The sequence below is a fragment of the Cladophialophora psammophila genome (genome assembly GCF_000585535.1).
Source record: "Cladophialophora psammophila CBS 110553 chromosome Unknown aczJe-supercont1.3, whole genome shotgun sequence".
NCBI lineage: Eukaryota > Fungi > Ascomycota > Eurotiomycetes > Chaetothyriales > Herpotrichiellaceae > Cladophialophora > Cladophialophora psammophila.
Window position 1 is genome coordinate 1775112 of NW_006912924.1, and position 16174 is coordinate 1791285.

Below are 16174 nucleotides of genomic sequence, written 5' to 3' on the forward strand. Positions count from 1 at the left end.
ACCTTGCTGCCGTCGAACTGCACACAGAACCTGACGCTAGGCCTCATACAGGTTTTCCACCTGTTCGGGGATATCGCTTTTTCCTCGCCGAAATGCTCAGGCTTCTAGTCGTTGCCCGCGACGTACACTCCTTCCTTTATCCTTCTTGGGAGACGCCGCCATATCATGTTTCAGGTGTGATATGACTCTCTTACTTGTTTCCTTTTCTGCCTCAAGGGTCGAGATTCGAGCTTGCAGCTCTGCAATCTTTTTGTCTTTGGCCTGGACAGCCAAGCGAGTAATGTCGCGGCCCTTAATGATGCCTTGGGTGCGCAGGTCGTGCTTATTGAGGAGACCCACCAATTCCCTCTCAACTTGCAAACTGATTTGGGAGTTTCTCAATATATTGAGCGCTTCAGAAGCAAGAGTGGATGGCTCCGTTTCGCGCACCATATGTTGTGCAGCTCTTTTAACCGGGGTACTAGATGGTGAGAGCAAACCGCTACCCGCAGATTGATGGGTTGTAGTAGGAGTAGTAAAGATATCGTCGCTGAGAGGCCATACCTCGCTAGCAGGGACGGCCTCCTCTGCCCCCTGATCAAAAGTCCTTTTGCCTGGCGACGTCAGAGTCTCTGTTCGAGGAGCTTTCTTCGGGGTCTGGAACGGCGTCTTCTCCAACATGTCTTGTTCAGCCTTGATCAGTTCTTCGTCATTGCTAGAAGACCATTCGAAGCTCTCTTCATGCTCAAGGTGTGCCGGCTCTTTCGTCTGTTGTCTGTTGATATTGTCGGGCCGCGTCTGCGGTGTAGGAGGCAGAGCGTCAGGATCTTTCTTCTTAGGAGTGCGTGGAATGGGCGCAATTGGTTCTGACCGAGAGCTACTGAGGACTGCGGCTTCTTCTCGGATCTTAGCATCGTCGTTCCATAGGAAGAAATCGCACCGTTTGTGCTGCGGCTTTTGGCAGGTGTAGACTATCGCAATACATCAATATCAGGCGAATGTGCAGACATGATAATCGTACACCATCTTCCATGGTTCTTGGTTTCCTTTTTCACTTGGCACTTGTTTGCTGGCTGGCGCGGGTCACAATCGCAATGCCATATGCCGTCGAGGAAGGCCCCTCTTTTGGACGTACAGCCGTTTCTCGTGGTGTAGGAGTTGGCCATCTCTGGATCCTTCTCACACCCTGGTTCGCATTGGTGATGATATCGTCATGGTAAGGCACCGCATGATCATGCTCTCGTCGCAAATGATGTTTCTTCTCTGATACCGCCCACCTCGTACATTGGAGAGGTAAGTGGCAGGTGAACACGGACACGACTGTGAGTGCTTCGTTGATGCGATGACGCATCGCAAATGGTGGAGCAGGCAACCACCGAAATGCCAGGGATGAAGCGCCTAAGCGCATGCCTGCACCTCTTGTGCCTGGGCCCGCTTGGGTGCCACAGGTGTCTCTAGCCACCAATTCAAGCCTAAACGCCTCCCGTGCTGCCCGGTCGGCGTCGCTTCCCAAAAGAGGAGATTCCTGGATCTCCAACTGCGTCCCAATTTCACATTCAGCATCCCCAACGCGACACGCTCCTCATCTAACAACCTCGACAAACATCAAGCAACGTACCGAAACGATTCACGAGGTCAACCCGTGAAATATATGAACACATACTCGCGACCTGCTTTGCCTTGAAGAAAGCTGCACACAAGACCAGATCCGACGCGAGCCGATCGTCCCCCTCGCCCAACCAAATGATGGTCATGCGAGCACACATTACCCAAGACTTATAACATAGGTACAAACATGGCGCCCACGGGCGGTGGAGGGGGAGCAGGAGGCGGCCTCGGCGGAGGAGGAAATATCAAGGTCGTGGTCCGAGTGCGACCGTTCAACAGTCGTGAAATCGATCGAAATGCAAAATGTATTGTTCAGATGCAGAATGCCCAGACCGTTCTACAACCCCCTCCAGAGGCAGAAGACCGTCTTCGAAAAGGTGGAAAGGATGGCGCAGGCGCTCAGCGAACCTTCAAATTCGACAAATCCTACTGGTCTTTCAACAAGGCAGATCCAAACTATGCTGGTCAAGACGATCTATTCAATGATCTGGGTGTTCCATTACTCGACAATGCCTTTCAGGGCTACAACAACTGCATCTTCGCATACGGGCAGACGGGCTCCGGCAAGTCCTACAGCATGATGGGTTACGGTGAAGAGGCAGGCGTTATCCCTCGAATTTGTCGAGAAATGTTCGAACGGATCAATGGGATGCAGTCTGATCCTCACTTGACCTGCACAGTTGAAGTGTCCTATTTGGAAATCTACAATGAGCGCGTCAGAGATTTGTTGAACCCGGCTACCAAGGGCAATCTCCGCGTCAGAGAGCATCCTTCTACAGGTCCTTATGTGGAGGATTTGGCCAAGCTGGCTGTTCGCTCCTTCAGTGAGATCGAAAATCTCATGGACGAGGGCAATAAAGCTCGAACAGTGGCAGCCACTAATATGAACGAAACCTCCAGTCGCTCCCATGCCGTCTTCACCCTCACTCTCACGCAAAAGCGCCACGATGCCGAAACCAATATGGATACCGAGAAAGTCGCAAAGATCAGCTTGGTCGATTTAGCTGGCTCAGAACGTGCAACTTCCACTGGTGCTACGGGTGCCCGTCTCAAGGAAGGAGCAGAAATCAATAGGTCGCTTTCTACCTTGGGTCGGGTCATTGCGGCACTAGCGGACCTCTCTTCGGGCAAAAAGAGCTTGAAAGTACCATACCGAGATTCGGTCCTAACCTGGCTTCTGAAAGATTCACTTGGTGGCAACAGCATGACCGCGATGATTGCTGCAATCTCGCCCGCTGACATCAACTTTGAGGAAACGCTAAGCACCCTTCGATACGCGGACTCGGCCAAGAGAATTAAGAACCATGCTGTCATTAATGAGGATCCAAACGCACGCATGATCCGCGAGCTCAAAGAAGAACTTGCCAAACTCAGGAGCCAACTTGGGGGCGCTACCGCTGCAGGTGCCGAGGAGACTTACCCTGAGGGGACACCGCTCGACAAGCAGATGGTCTCGATTGTGCAGACCGACGGCTCAGTCAAGCGTGTCAGCAAAGCCGAAATCATGGACCAATTGAGCCAAAGTGAGAAGTTGTACCAGGACCTCAACCAGACCTGGGAAGAGAAGCTCCAGAAGACGGAACAGATTCACAAAGAGAGAGAAGCTGCGCTGGAAGAGTTGGGCATAAGCATCGAAAAGGGGAACGTAGGCATGAGCACTCCCAAAAAGATGCCCCACTTGGTCAACCTGAGCGACGATCCTCTGCTGGCTGAATGCCTGGTTTATAACCTGAAGCCAGGAGTTACCACGGTGGGGAACGTTGACTCATCTGAGGCTTCCGAGATCAGACTGAATGGATCCAAGATCCTTGATCACCATTGCAAGCTTGAGAACGTTGACAACGTGGTAACAATCATCCCACATGAGGGTGCTGCTGTAATGGTCAATGGTGTGCGTGTCGACAAGCCGAGAAGACTGAAGAGTGGAAATCGTATTATTCTGGGGGACTTTCATATCTTCAGGTTTAACAACCCATTGGAGGCCAAAGCCGAGCGCGCCGAGAGAAGTCTGCTCCGACAATCTGTAACTGCTAGCCAGCTGAGTTCCCCGACGCCATTCCGTCCTGGACATGAAAGAAGTTGGAGCGCTGCAGGATCAGAATTTGATGGCGATTCGAGCCGAGCCCAATCTCCAGGATTCAGCAGTAACAAAGACTCGGATTGGTTCTTTGCCCGTCGAGAGGCAGCGGGTGCACTTCTTGGATCAGACCCAAAAATCATGCAACTCACTGATGAGGAGCTGGACAGTCTGTTTGAGAATATCCAAAGAGCACGAGAGGAGCGGCGCGGACGTTCCGACAACAAACATTTTGAACAGGATGAAGACTCGGATGACCTCGGCTCTTTCCTTGTGCGCGACAAGTACATGTCGAATGGTACCATCGACAACTTCTCTCTCGACACGGCACTTACACTGCCAGGCACGCCTTCTGTACATGGCAGTTCGCAAGAAGACGGCGAACCGACTTTGACCCCGAGTCAATTTGAACACCAAGTTCAGCACCCAATGCAGAAAACGGGGGAAGAGGAGAAGCAAGGAGTTGCAGAGAAATCTTCGAAAGAAGCAGAACGAGAGGCTCAAGCTGTTCAGATGCAGCAAGAATTGGAGCGGGCAAGACAGGAGTTTGAAGAAGAACTTCAAAAACAAAAAGAAGTGTACGAGGCACAGATCAAGAAAATGGATGAGGACGTCAGAATACGAGAAGCTTCTCGAACGCCAGCTGGCTTCCTGCCCCTGCAAGCCTCTGAGATAGCCATTGCACGGAACGTCGTGGAGAAATGGCAACAAAGGAATTATATCTTGATAGCGGAGGCAATATTGCAGAATGCCGGTCTTCTCAAGGAAGCGCAGGTCATGAGCAAGCTGCTGGATCACGATACCAACTTTCAGTTTGTGATTTTGGACAATGGACAAGAACGTGGCTCGTCGTACGATCTCATCCTCCAAGATATCTCTGGAGATGACGATGATGCTCTCGCGGATGCGCGCAAGCCATGTCTTGCCGTGAGGGTCATTGACAACCAACTCAGCTGTATCCACCTTTGGCCACTGGAGAAACTCCGACTACGAGTGGCCAAGATGCGGCAAATGCGCCAGTACAAGAATCAGCCAGAATATTTGCAGCATTTCCGGATGGACAACCCGTTTCGTGACTCTGACCAGCCTTTGTTTTCGCTAATTGGGGACGGGAGTATTCCTCTGACTGCGGTCTTTGAAACACGGGTCCAAGATTTTGTGGTAGAGGTATCCTCGCCATCCACTAGACAAATTGTCGGCAAGGTCAGGATGTCATTGGAACCCTCGTTAGCAGAGTCCCCACCTTCCACCATCAAATTCAACATTGTCATGCGTGACTTAGTGGGATTCGCTGAACACGAGGGCACACAAGTCCATGCCCAGATGACAGTCCTGGGGACTGAGGACGAGAGCGTGGCCACCACCCAACCCGTCCATGGCTTCGGCGATGGACCTGTACGTTTTGAGAGCATTCACAACCTGAGCATCCGTCAATCAGGGGAGAAATCTGCAATCCTGAAGATCGCCATTTTTGCTCAAGTCAGCTCGACCCATCTCGATAAGCTGATCAGCTGGGACGAGCTTCGTGAAATGAATGAACAACCTCCCGATCATCAACCTGCTCATCGCCTGCCAGAGTCTGAATACAGTGTTGAAGAACGGCATGACGTTTTTGCAAAAGTCCAGCTCCTAGAACTAGCAGAAAACGGCCAGTATATGCCAGTAGAAGTCCTACAAAGCAACGCAAACGATAGCGGAGCGTTCCAGCTGCATCAGGGACTCCAACGTCGAATCTCCGTCAATCTGACGCACGTTCTGACGGAATCTCTGCCTTGGGACGACCTGAAGTCCTTGCGGGTCGGGGAAGTTCATCAACTAGATTCGTCCGGGCGTGTCGTCGATATTGCCTCAGTCACACCTGATATCCTTCTCAAACAAATCCAAGAACCCATGATCAAAGACAATGCCGATGGCACCTCGAACATCACCATCGTGGGACAATGGGACAGTTCGCTACACAAAACCCTTCTGCTCGACCGTGCCACGAACGAAAACTGCAGAGTCCAGATCTCACTGCGCTGGGATGTCATCTCCAACCGTCTCGGGCACGATCAGCCGATGACATTCTCCATCGACCAACAGTTACAAATCTTGCCGCGATCTTACGTCCGCCCGCAGTCTCTGTTCAAATCCTTCTGGAGCCAAACACGGGTCACTCACGCTACAGATGGACTATTCTCAATTGTTGTACGACCAGTCAGTGCAAAGAGAGCAGCCGATCTCTGGCGTCTGGATACTTCAAAGAACTACATTAACGGCGAAGAACTTCTCGGTAATTGGCAACCAAGAGGGATTTCGTTAGTGAAAGACTACCTGATCGCCCGAAGGAAAAGGCGTCAATTGGAGGACATCGAATCTGCAAAAGCCTCGTTGGGATTGCGTAGATTGAGTGTAACCACACACAAATCCAGGTCTCGTGCAGCATCACCTTCTACGCCGGATACCAAAGAGGAGGAACTTCTGCGTAAGTATCTCGCGATCTGGATGAAGCCGAGTGCGGAGATGAAGAATCCCATCTTCGATGATGCCGACGAGAGCGTGCGATTCCCGGCATCACCTACCCCGTTGACTGAGACCTCGCGATTGCCGTCGACGCGGTATCGAGCCACCGTCTCCCACGTGCCCAAGAACACTGTGTCCCTAAAATCAGGTTATCTTCTCATGCCCTCGGAAACCTACGAATCCCCCGGCTCCGGCAATCATACCAATACCATGCAATGGAAACGACGCTTTGTTGATCTACGTCCTCCTTATCTTCTCATTCAATCCGTCCCTGACGGCGAAGGAGTCAACGCGGTAAACCTCACGCACGCACGAATCGACCACGATCCCGACTTCAAGCGCTTACTTGGCAGTGGATCATCCATTGTGCATGAAGGCACCGAGTTCTCGTCGGGAGAGCGGTGGGGTCATAGAAGGACAGGCAGCAATGCGGAACTGCATGGTCTAGCGCACGTATTTGCTGTCTATGGCGAGCAGAACACCTTCCTGTTTGCAGCAAGAAGCGAGAGTCAGAAAGTTGAATGGATCCTGAAGATCGACCAGAGTTACTTCGCGGACGATGAGGAGCAAGATCAAGTTGAGGTCTAAGATACCAAATCTTCGGCGATCCCAGGGCGATGGACAGCGTGGAAGGCTTAAAGGATGCGAATTAGATGCAAATCTGAAATCTGAACAGATGGGTGGGGAGGTTATCTCCATATGAATGTGATTTCATGCGAATTGAGCACGAAACAATGACTTGGACGTGGACTGAGCAGCGCGATTGTAGATCTGAATTGAGATACCCCTCGGTTATTATCAATATCCTTTTTCCAATGTATCACTCGTCGTCACTTGTAGTGGGGGTACCTGACTTGTGGCGATCTGGTCAGCACCGGGTTTTTGGATGGATTGCATGGGCGGTGGCCACTTACAGATGCCTGGGCACCCGCCTGCCAACACACGCTCACCGAGAACCCCTTGACGCTCTGAAGCCCAACACAGGTGGTTAGAATGACCAAGCGGCCGCTCTTGCGTAGTCGGCAGTCAGTATCATTGCATGGAAATCGACGGCTGAGCTCGAAACAGAAAGGCGTCAGAGCGAAGAACAACGAGAACACGGCCATTGTCGACCAGATAATGGTGGCGATTGGGCAGTCAGTCATAGCCTTTTCCCCAAGATGATACACGATGCCAGCTAATAGTACAGAGGAGGGTGACGGATGAAGTCGCCCACAGAAGCCAAAAAGACGCCGAGAACAGTCAATGCCAACGTGATCACATTGAGCATCCCATTTTCTGAGTTGCTTTCTGGTCTGTGTCCATGTAGCCCCGCACGGTGGCCTCCCAAGTATAGTCGTCCAACGAGTGCTTGCTGCTTGGTGTTGTTAAGTGGTGATTGCATGCGGAGCGCTAACTGCTGCAGAAGCGACATTGGTATTGGGTGTTGGCGGAGAAATCATCGAGACGACACCAGATGGGCCTGATGCATGGACTGGGTGGGCGCTGCGGTGTGCCTGCTGGAAATGATACCAGTCTGATGGGAGCAGCAGGAGGAGCGGATCGAGCAGTCGACAACGGCGTAGCGCTTGCCACGGATGTCATGTAGCTGCGCTGTTGCTTGATGTCATTGAATGGGTTAGTGCATTGTGGGAATCGTTTCTGGATTCTGATTCTGTTCGAAGAATGACTTCATCGACGATGAGATTGTAGTCTGGGGGGTGGTGTGCAAGTGCCAGTCGCCTTGTATGAGAAAACGCGAGGCAGAATGAACCCCATGGCAACGAGTCAGCCTGACAGCCTAGCGACAGTCGGTTCAAAAAAAAAATAATAAATAAATAAATAACTGAGAAGGTGGAACCCATCGACATTCGTCAATCATGGTGCGTAGTCGAGCCTTACAGCCGATATATAAGAGAGGGCCAGACACGGGTGCCATGATCTTCTCGATCGCAAGTCTTGGTGCTCAGCTTTCCCCACAGTCTTGAGTAGAATTGAGCAGGTGCACTTGGAATGCTCGAAGCCCACCAAGGGCCTTCAATATGCGTCTGCCACTTCATGGTTCGGAGGGAACAATACCCTAGCGGGACATTGAAACTTGCACCCGGATACCAAGGCAGCGAAGTCTTGGCTGGTAGCGGAGGCTATGGGCGGTATAGTTAGTCCCTCCGTTCTCTTCTGTCTAGATGATTCGTCTGCCGTATTGTGCCACAAAGACCGATCTGGTATAGACCTAAGTTGTGCTCGGTGGTCCTGGAATATATGCGGTTGATGGGCCCTCGGCGCCTCGCCATTGTTTTTATGTGTCCTGTCGGTGACTCGGGCTGTTCGCCGGGATGGGATTATGTAAGTTGTTGGTCAGCCGGTCTTGGCAGTTCTCACTCCCTCCGTCTTCTTATTTCATCTTGTCCTCTTTCCTTCGTCGCTTTCTCGTTTTGACGACTATTCGTGTTGGTCATCATCTTGCGTTTCCTATTGTCATTTTCCAATGTTCGGAACGGCACCTCCGTGGGCGTAGCACAGACTGTTGATATTCCTTGAGCTGGGCCTGGGACTGGATATTTTTGGATGTCATGTTGGGCATTACCAGCCGCACCTACAGCAAGCAGTCACGTACCAGGGTCCAACAGGACGGATCGCATCTCCAGAGAGCCGGTGACAACATCGCATTCGCGAATCCCATCACAATTGGGGTTGACAGCGGCCGGCCGGGCGCGCCTTGATGGCTGTCGAGGGTTGTGTCTGCTCACTTCCGTCCCCTCTGAGCCAACACCAATGTCCATTTGACTCGGTCAAGCCTTGGCCGGCATGCCGCTCTTGCATTGGATCGACAAGGAGCTGTGACAGCGAAGCCACATGTAAGGGGAATCGGGATGCTTGCACATTCCTCTCACCTTGTACCGAGCCCATCAGGCTGAACAGGTTCCACCTTCACAGGTAATTCCTAAGTACAGCAAGGTTTGTGCCATTGTATTCCTCTTATAGCCGCCCGAGAGGTCATTTATTGACATCATCCATCCCTCTCCCTCCTCTCCTGTGCTCCCTACAAATCCAAACCCCTCCCTTTCCATCGCAAGGACGGCCACAATACTTTCCTCCAAACCCTTTCTCGAACCCATTTTCATCGCTTCCAGTATGCCACGCCAGTTCCCACCCTTCTCAGCCCAACGACTCAAAATGTCCACAACCGCAAATACAGGCTCGCCTTCCAACAGCCAAAACCACCACCACCACCACCACCACCACCATCTTCCTCGCAACAATGACCCCGATCGAGACATTCTCTCACGTCGGGCCCGCACAAAGAACCATGTCATCGCCATGATTGGTGAATTCGTGGGCACTACCCTTTTCCTCTGGTTCGCCTTTGCTGGCACCCAAGCCGCAGCTATTACGGGCGGAGGTGTAGCAAATACGCCGACTCAAGTTACCTTGACGAGCTTGGCTTTTGGCTTTTCGCTTCTCGTCACCGTGTGGGCTTTCTACAGGATCTCTGGAGGATTATTTAATCCAGCTGTATGTCTCTTTGCATCGCTGCGAAAATTTCATTGGCGCGCTTTGGGAGACTGACCAAGGAACCAAAATAACATCAGGTGACCCTCGGCCTCGTCATAACCAAGAATCTCCCTGGGGTGCGCGGTCTCCTTCTCTTCCCTGCTCAAATTCTCGGCGGCATCGTCGCCGCTGCCCTCGTAAGATGCATGTTCCCGGGTCCCTTGGTCGTGGGCACAGTGCTTAGCAACAACACTACGCCAGCCCAAGGCGTCTTTATCGAAATGTTCCTCACCTCGCTCTTGGTGTTTACCATCCTCATGCTCGCCGCGGAGAAACATTACGCCACATTCATGGCTCCCGTGGGAATCGGCCTAGCGCTGTTCGTGGGCATGATGGCAGGCCTCCCGTACACGGGTTCCTCCATGAACCCGGCACGAAGTTTCGGCCCTGCGATCGCAGCCCCCTATTTCCCAGGGTATCATTATATTTACTGGTTTGGACCGATCATGGGCGCCCTGCTGGCTGCCGGGTACTACCACTTTGTTAAATATTTCCGATACGAAGAGGCGAATCCGGGTCAGGACGCTGTTAGTTCCAAGGAGAAGAGCAGAGATGAGGAGAGGGGGCCCTCAACAATGAACTGACTTCCAGCATTAAATGGCATGGGGCAAGCAGGCACAGAGGAGGGGGAGGTGGGGGGGGGAACCAAAACTGAACTGAACTGTACTCCGTGGAAAGCGGAAAGGATTTGGTCTATGCTATACTGGTCTATTTTGGATCCCAGCAATGAAAAAGTGGACATTACTGGTGTATGACATGCACGGAGTAATATCCGTTTGGACGATGAGGGAAATAGCAACGTAGGAGGGGAACAAGCGACAGCGACCAATGAACGGAAGAAAATGCAAGCCTCAGGTCGACTTCCTGTGCATGAATCTTTTGGTTTGGCTGCGACGGGTCTGATCCCCACAGACGTGAGTGGATGAATGAATGAAGGGATGAACTACAGCTTCTATAACGGGCACATGCTTGAAGTGGAAAACTGCCGGTTGATTTTTGGACATGTTAGATGGATATTGAACCTATCTTCGGCGGCGGATGCCACACGGCAAATTCTACATAAGCCGTAGGGACTTCGCACAGTTCTTGCCGCGTCGATTGAAAACTTTTCGTCTTCCCTTCACCGTTTTGGAAAAAGCAAGAGCAGGAACAAAAGCAGAATACCACTCTCTCGTGTTGGCCGAGGAAGTCTAAGCTTGCTCTTCCAAGGCCCTTTGGCATTGCAGTGTCGAGTAAGCCACAATGCCTGGGACCAATCCCCAAAACTGTAGGACTCCCGCCGCTATACATACCGCTGGATGGTCGACGGCGTCCAGAGCCACGATTTCGCCTGATGTCCATTTTCCTTCTCCTTCTTGTTATTGCCTGGACTCGGCGAGGTCCCATCCTCGCGTTGATCCAACTCTGACTTCCAACCAATTTCCACGCTATGCTTCCTTCGAATAGGGACCCAGCAATCCGAAAGGCGTGCAGTCCGTTGAAGACCATGGCCGGCTTTTCTCTCCCACACCGACATATCGAAGCCCACACACTCCGCCGCCCGTGGTGTAAATGGATCTCTTCAAAAAGCCCTACCGCCTCCCCAGAGAACGACGTGAAATGTTTTCAAAAATATGTCCTCTCTGTTCCTGTCCTAACTCCAGATCCAGTCACTTGTATCATCATAAAGTCTTTTGTCGTAAATCGTAATTTCATAGTGCCAACAGTGCGCCCGCATCTTCAACAGTCTTATTCAGAGCCCCCAGCCTCCTTTCTATCTTCGTGCCAAATCTTCTGTACACCATTTTTGACTTGTCGGTCATAACTTTTTCACAGGCCGTCGCTTTATGCCACGGTGATCTTTTACGTCACTAACGCCGTAACCATTCGAACTTTTTTCTAGGATCAATTCCGGTCTGTTGTGGTTCAACCTGTACACTTCGGTCGTATAACTCACTTCGTGGGTCTGCAGAATCCTGTTGTACGCAGTTAGAACAAGTCGCAACGCATTAAATAAGTCAAGCATCTCACCTCTGACTCCTCCAGGATCTTGGTTTCTAAGATCAACTTGGTTATCTCGTCGGTCCGAACGGACCTTGGTGGGAAGCTGTAGGGATTTTCGAGGCTTCGCTGGATGCCCACGATGACGTCTCCCATGATCTCAAATTTCCTCCAGTTTATGTTCGTTCCTATAAAGGTCTTGTTTGCTGAAGCAGCCATTGTAAGATCTTGCCGGACAAGTGGGAGAAATGGGATTCTCTCCCCGGGGGAATTGTCCCAGGCCATTCGATATGCAGCGTGGGATCTTGATATTCCCATGAGAATTGTCAGTCTCAGAAATTGCTTCTGAACCTCCGGCGGTACCATATCTCGGGTTGCAGCTAGTCGAGCAATCTCATGGCCAGTGATGCCCGCCACGATAGCACCGAGGGAGTTGTAATTATTCATTTGCCTCACTTTCCATGCCAACGCCATAAATTTCTCCAAGGCTCTTGCGCGGTGTTTTGGCTTGTCTCGGAGGAGGATCATGCCGGAAACAAATAATGCCAAATGGTTGAAGTTTTTCACCATCGCGCCGATGTTATCGGCTGAGCTGCATTTTCTTTTCTGTGACGTTGAAAGAGAGACATGTCGAACAAAATCCCGAGGTCTGATCGCCGAGTACACTGTCCAATCGATTCGGGTGATTTCCCTGGCAAGATCATCGAGGGTGCTTTCCATAAATAGATGCCATTGAAACTTGCTGAGGCGGAAACGAGGTATTGGCTTGAACCTCTCAGCTTCCAATTTTGCGTTTTCCAATTGTAGAAAGTTCGCATATGACTGACTGGATGGATTGCTTGATCTGATCATGCTGGAAGATGCTGAAGGCACATTGGATCCGCGTGCAGACGAATTCGTCCCGTCTAGATCGTCTTCACTGCCGTCGTCTTCTCGTTGTCGCCTGCGACTTGATTTCGTGACATTCTCTGTGCTTGGAGACGGAACCAGAGTCGACGACGTGCCCGTTTTGTGGTGACTGCTTGCACCACTCTTTTTGCTCGACGGAGAGGGAGAATCATCGAAGGCCCAATCTAAATCTTCATCCGGAATGACGGTGTCCAAGTTGTTGCTGATCTCTCTGGCAGCAGGGGCGAACACCTTGCTCTTTTCAATGCTTTGCACAAAAGGAATAGCAATATCACGAGCAGGACCTGGAGAAAAGTCTCCGGGGTATGTGGCAGTCCATTGAGCCAGTACCTGCAGGTAGCGAAGCATTTCTGCGACTTTGGTGAAATGAACCATCTTACTCTGTTCCACCTTCATGAATTGGTCGATGATGGCGGAAAGCAACTTTTGTGGAGTTGCAAAGGCACGGTACAGACACAAAAAGGAGGGGACGAATTTGGAATCCGTCTTGCTGGTAGGCAACAAGAGGAGCTTGTCCACCAGTTCTTGGAACGGGATCCCGCGCTCTATATTGGAATTTTCATCAATGTTTAGACTGCCCAAAGGAGGGCCCAAGGCTTCCACTTCTGTTCGGGGCGAGAGGTCATGTGAATCTTCGTCCATGTTTAGGAAGGTTTGATAAGCCCGGCTGTCAACGGTGGACGTCGACTCAGGACGAAGCATTGATTTTACAAAATAAGAATCGGGTGTTTCGGGTACTGCTGTTGTCGAAGTCTCAAGAGGAGACATCAATTTGCTGGTATATTCACCAGAAGATATTGGTGTATGGGGTTCTGCTGGCCGGCGCCGAGATTGAGGAACAGCTGTTGTATCCACTCTGAGTTTGGTCTTGCGACCGGCCGGGGCTACATCCTCCGCTTCCGAAGACTGGCTATATTCGTTCTCGGATTCGATAAGTGCTTGTCGCACTGAAAGATTCAGCAAGAACTCCTTGGATTTGGACACTTGCAATCGACTATTGGATCGACTTCGGCTTCTTGCTGTCTTTGGGGATGGATCCCTTGAGACGACGCGCTGACTGCCCGAAGATTCTGTGGAGGTGTACGACGACTTACTCGCTCGAATAGATGCTGTATTCTTGTCAGCCATAAGGTCACAATTTGTAGAGAGACGCGGGCTTGGGCGTGAGGGTCGGGCCACGAGGTCATGGTTGTGGAGCATCATAATGTGGAAGCTGGATGAGGGATGGGCGAAGCCAGAGTGACAAGATTGGGGGCATCAGGGCTCAGAGGAGACGAAGTGTTTTCGAATCCGTTGTGCAAGACAAGCTCAATGTTGATCTGGGCTTACCTCGCGGAGAGGCAATGACTCGATGGATCATTGCAAGAAAGCACTGCTTGGTATTCTCAGGAGATCTGAGGGAAATTTCGGCAATGGCAACCTTGGCAAGGTTGCGACGAACAGTCTCGTGGAATCGTGGACTGATCTGACGAGATTCGTCCCTGACGTCGCATTTGGCGGCAACAAGCATACAAGGCACGCCAGTATTGGTCATGGAGGCTTTAGAGACGTTGTTAGCTAGAGACCGATCTTGATTTGGAAGGACAAATCTGCTGAGGACCGACGGGGGGGAAGGGTCGTCACGATCTCTCGTGGATAATACTCACTCAATGCAGCCGGTACATCGGCGACGCTTTCCTTATCAGAGACGTCGTACAGACAAAACACACCATCGACTTCGGGCAAAGGAGCCCCATTCAAGTATGGTGGCCATTCGATTCTTCGCTCGCTACTGAAATCGACATCCTCAAAGAGCAATTCGAAGAGCTGGATCCGATAGCACCTGTCCTTGATGAGGACTTCAGTCGAAGCACGAGACCGCTCTTTCCCGACAGCGTTGCGAATAAAGGTAGATTTGCCCGAGTTGCGTGAGCCCAAGACCAGCAAGTTAATGGACGAGCTCGATTCAGAGTCACTTGGCTAAGACACAAACCGAGGTCAATATAGCTGCCGAGGATTAGAGCTAAGAAATGGGCCAGACCCAGACGTACCTTGGTCGGTAGCTTCGCCTCGAGGGAATAGCCAGAAAGTTGATGGCGGTCTGAGCGTCGGGTGTTTGTGGCACGGTCTGGAGAGGTCAAAGAGTCACCGCGAGCATGGGGTTTGGAGCTTCGGTGGCTGGCATCTGAGGTTCTGGCAGCGGCTGATGGACGCCTTTGATGTTGGTCTTTCCGTCGATCAACCGTGGGGGCCGAGTTGTGTCGTTCCCTGGCTCGAGGCGGTGGCTCAATGCTCTTCGCATCGAGGGATCGATACCTCGTGGAACGGGAATCCATGGATTTGGGGGGCTGGAGGGGGTCAAGTGGCAATCATTGCATAGCTACTGGCACCACTGGTAAGGGATGATAGACTGGCTCAGGCTCAGGCTCAGGTTGGTCCTGCGAGAATCCAGTCGATGCAAACGGATGACGAGCAGAAAGCTGGAAACTGGTGGAGGTCATGGATTTCTGGGACATCAAGACACCAAGTCAATGGGTCTCTGGGACTTTGTGATGGGCTAGCGGGGAGTCGGGAGGAGATGAATGTGGTTAGCGGGCCAACAGAGCTCCGTGTCGAGGAGAGATATGTGAAGGAGGACTAGACGAATCGAGCAGGTGGGAAGTGAGAAGTCGTGATGATTGTGTGTCTGTCGGTTTCAGGTGATCGTAGTGAGCGTGGTTCCTCCACCAGGCGTGTGGAAATGAACGAGCGTGAAGAAAGTCAGGGTCTGTGTGAGCAGAAGCGAGTGTCGATCGAGGCAGGATTGGGATTGAGAAGAAAAAGATGAGGTCTAGCACAGTCCTCCGGAGGGGATGAGCGGAGGGTGGATATCTGAGAGGCCCGAGGCTGGGTCAACGGTGGAGAGGGCAATCTAGCCTGGCGGGTTGAGTTCGAGATAGGTTCTGGGCCCAAAGGAAGGGGGAGGTGGCTGGATCCAAACCGAGTGAAGTTGAGGGTGAGGTAATATAGGGATTGAGGGTGGACGAGTCTGGGAAGGAGATGGAGGAGAAGAAGCAGGTAGAAATACGGAGTACAATGCTACTCAAGGGTTTGGTAGCTAGGTACCGGGTAGGGGAAATTGAAACTGCTGGAGAGGTTTGGCGGAGAGAGTGTCTCGGGCACAAGAGAGAGAGAGAAAGAGTGGACGAGCAGTTGACAGTTCGGCCCCATGTGAAAAGGAACTGATGGCTCCGAGCACAAGTGACAGTTCGGCCTCTTGTTACTGCCAGGCACAAGAGAACAAGAGGAACAAGAGGTTTGATGCAGGAACTACGTGGTAGGTGATGCATGAAGCGGCACCAGCGGGCAGGAAGCTGCAGGAAGCTGCAGGCTTGCGGTTCCGCGGACTGGCGTAGGCGTCGGTTGACGCTGGTTAAGACGCTTTCAGGCGCATTAGGCGGTTTAGGCAGTTTAGACGGCCGATATGCAAGCAACCCCCCAGTTGCGGCTCTAGCGGCTGCCACAAGCTGCGACTGGCGCTGCTCCCGCCGGCCGCCACCATGCACGATCATCCTGCTCTTGACGACCTTGCAGACCTTGCAGACCTTGCAGTTCAGTGTTTGAAAT

The 16174-nt window shown here is 51.8% G+C and overlaps 4 protein-coding genes across 4 annotated transcripts; 2 read left to right on the forward strand and 2 right to left on the reverse strand.

Annotated features, from left to right (window-relative positions):
- Window positions 1-96: 96 nt before the first annotated feature.
- A1O5_02825 (uncharacterized protein) lies at window positions 97-1145 on the reverse strand (the record flags this gene model as incomplete). Its single annotated transcript, XM_007743439.1, has 2 exons — window positions 97-950; window positions 1001-1145. 2 exons carry the CDS (start codon window positions 1143-1145, stop codon window positions 97-99), a joined length of 999 nt encoding a protein of 332 aa, XP_007741629.1.
- Window positions 1146-1774: 629 nt separating this feature from the next.
- Window positions 1775-6754, forward strand: A1O5_02826 (kinesin family member 1/13/14; the record flags this gene model as incomplete). Its single annotated transcript, XM_007743440.1, has 1 exon — window positions 1775-6754. The coding sequence occupies one exon, from the start codon at window positions 1775-1777 to the stop codon at window positions 6752-6754; it is 4980 nt and encodes a 1659-aa protein (XP_007741630.1).
- A 2568-nt stretch (window positions 6755-9322) lies between these two features.
- Window positions 9323-10284, forward strand: A1O5_02827 (uncharacterized protein; the record flags this gene model as incomplete). The annotated part of the gene is made up of 2 exons (XM_007743441.1): window positions 9323-9661; window positions 9739-10284. The coding sequence occupies 2 exons, from the start codon at window positions 9323-9325 to the stop codon at window positions 10282-10284; spliced, it is 885 nt and encodes a 294-aa protein (XP_007741631.1).
- A 1266-nt stretch (window positions 10285-11550) lies between these two features.
- On the reverse strand, window positions 11551-14904 carry A1O5_02828 (uncharacterized protein; the record flags this gene model as incomplete). Its single annotated transcript, XM_007743442.1, has 5 exons — window positions 11551-11655; window positions 11711-13698; window positions 13919-14128; window positions 14236-14548; window positions 14620-14904. The coding sequence occupies 5 exons, from the start codon at window positions 14902-14904 to the stop codon at window positions 11551-11553; spliced, it is 2901 nt and encodes a 966-aa protein (XP_007741632.1).
- Window positions 14905-16174: the final 1270 nt, after the last annotated feature.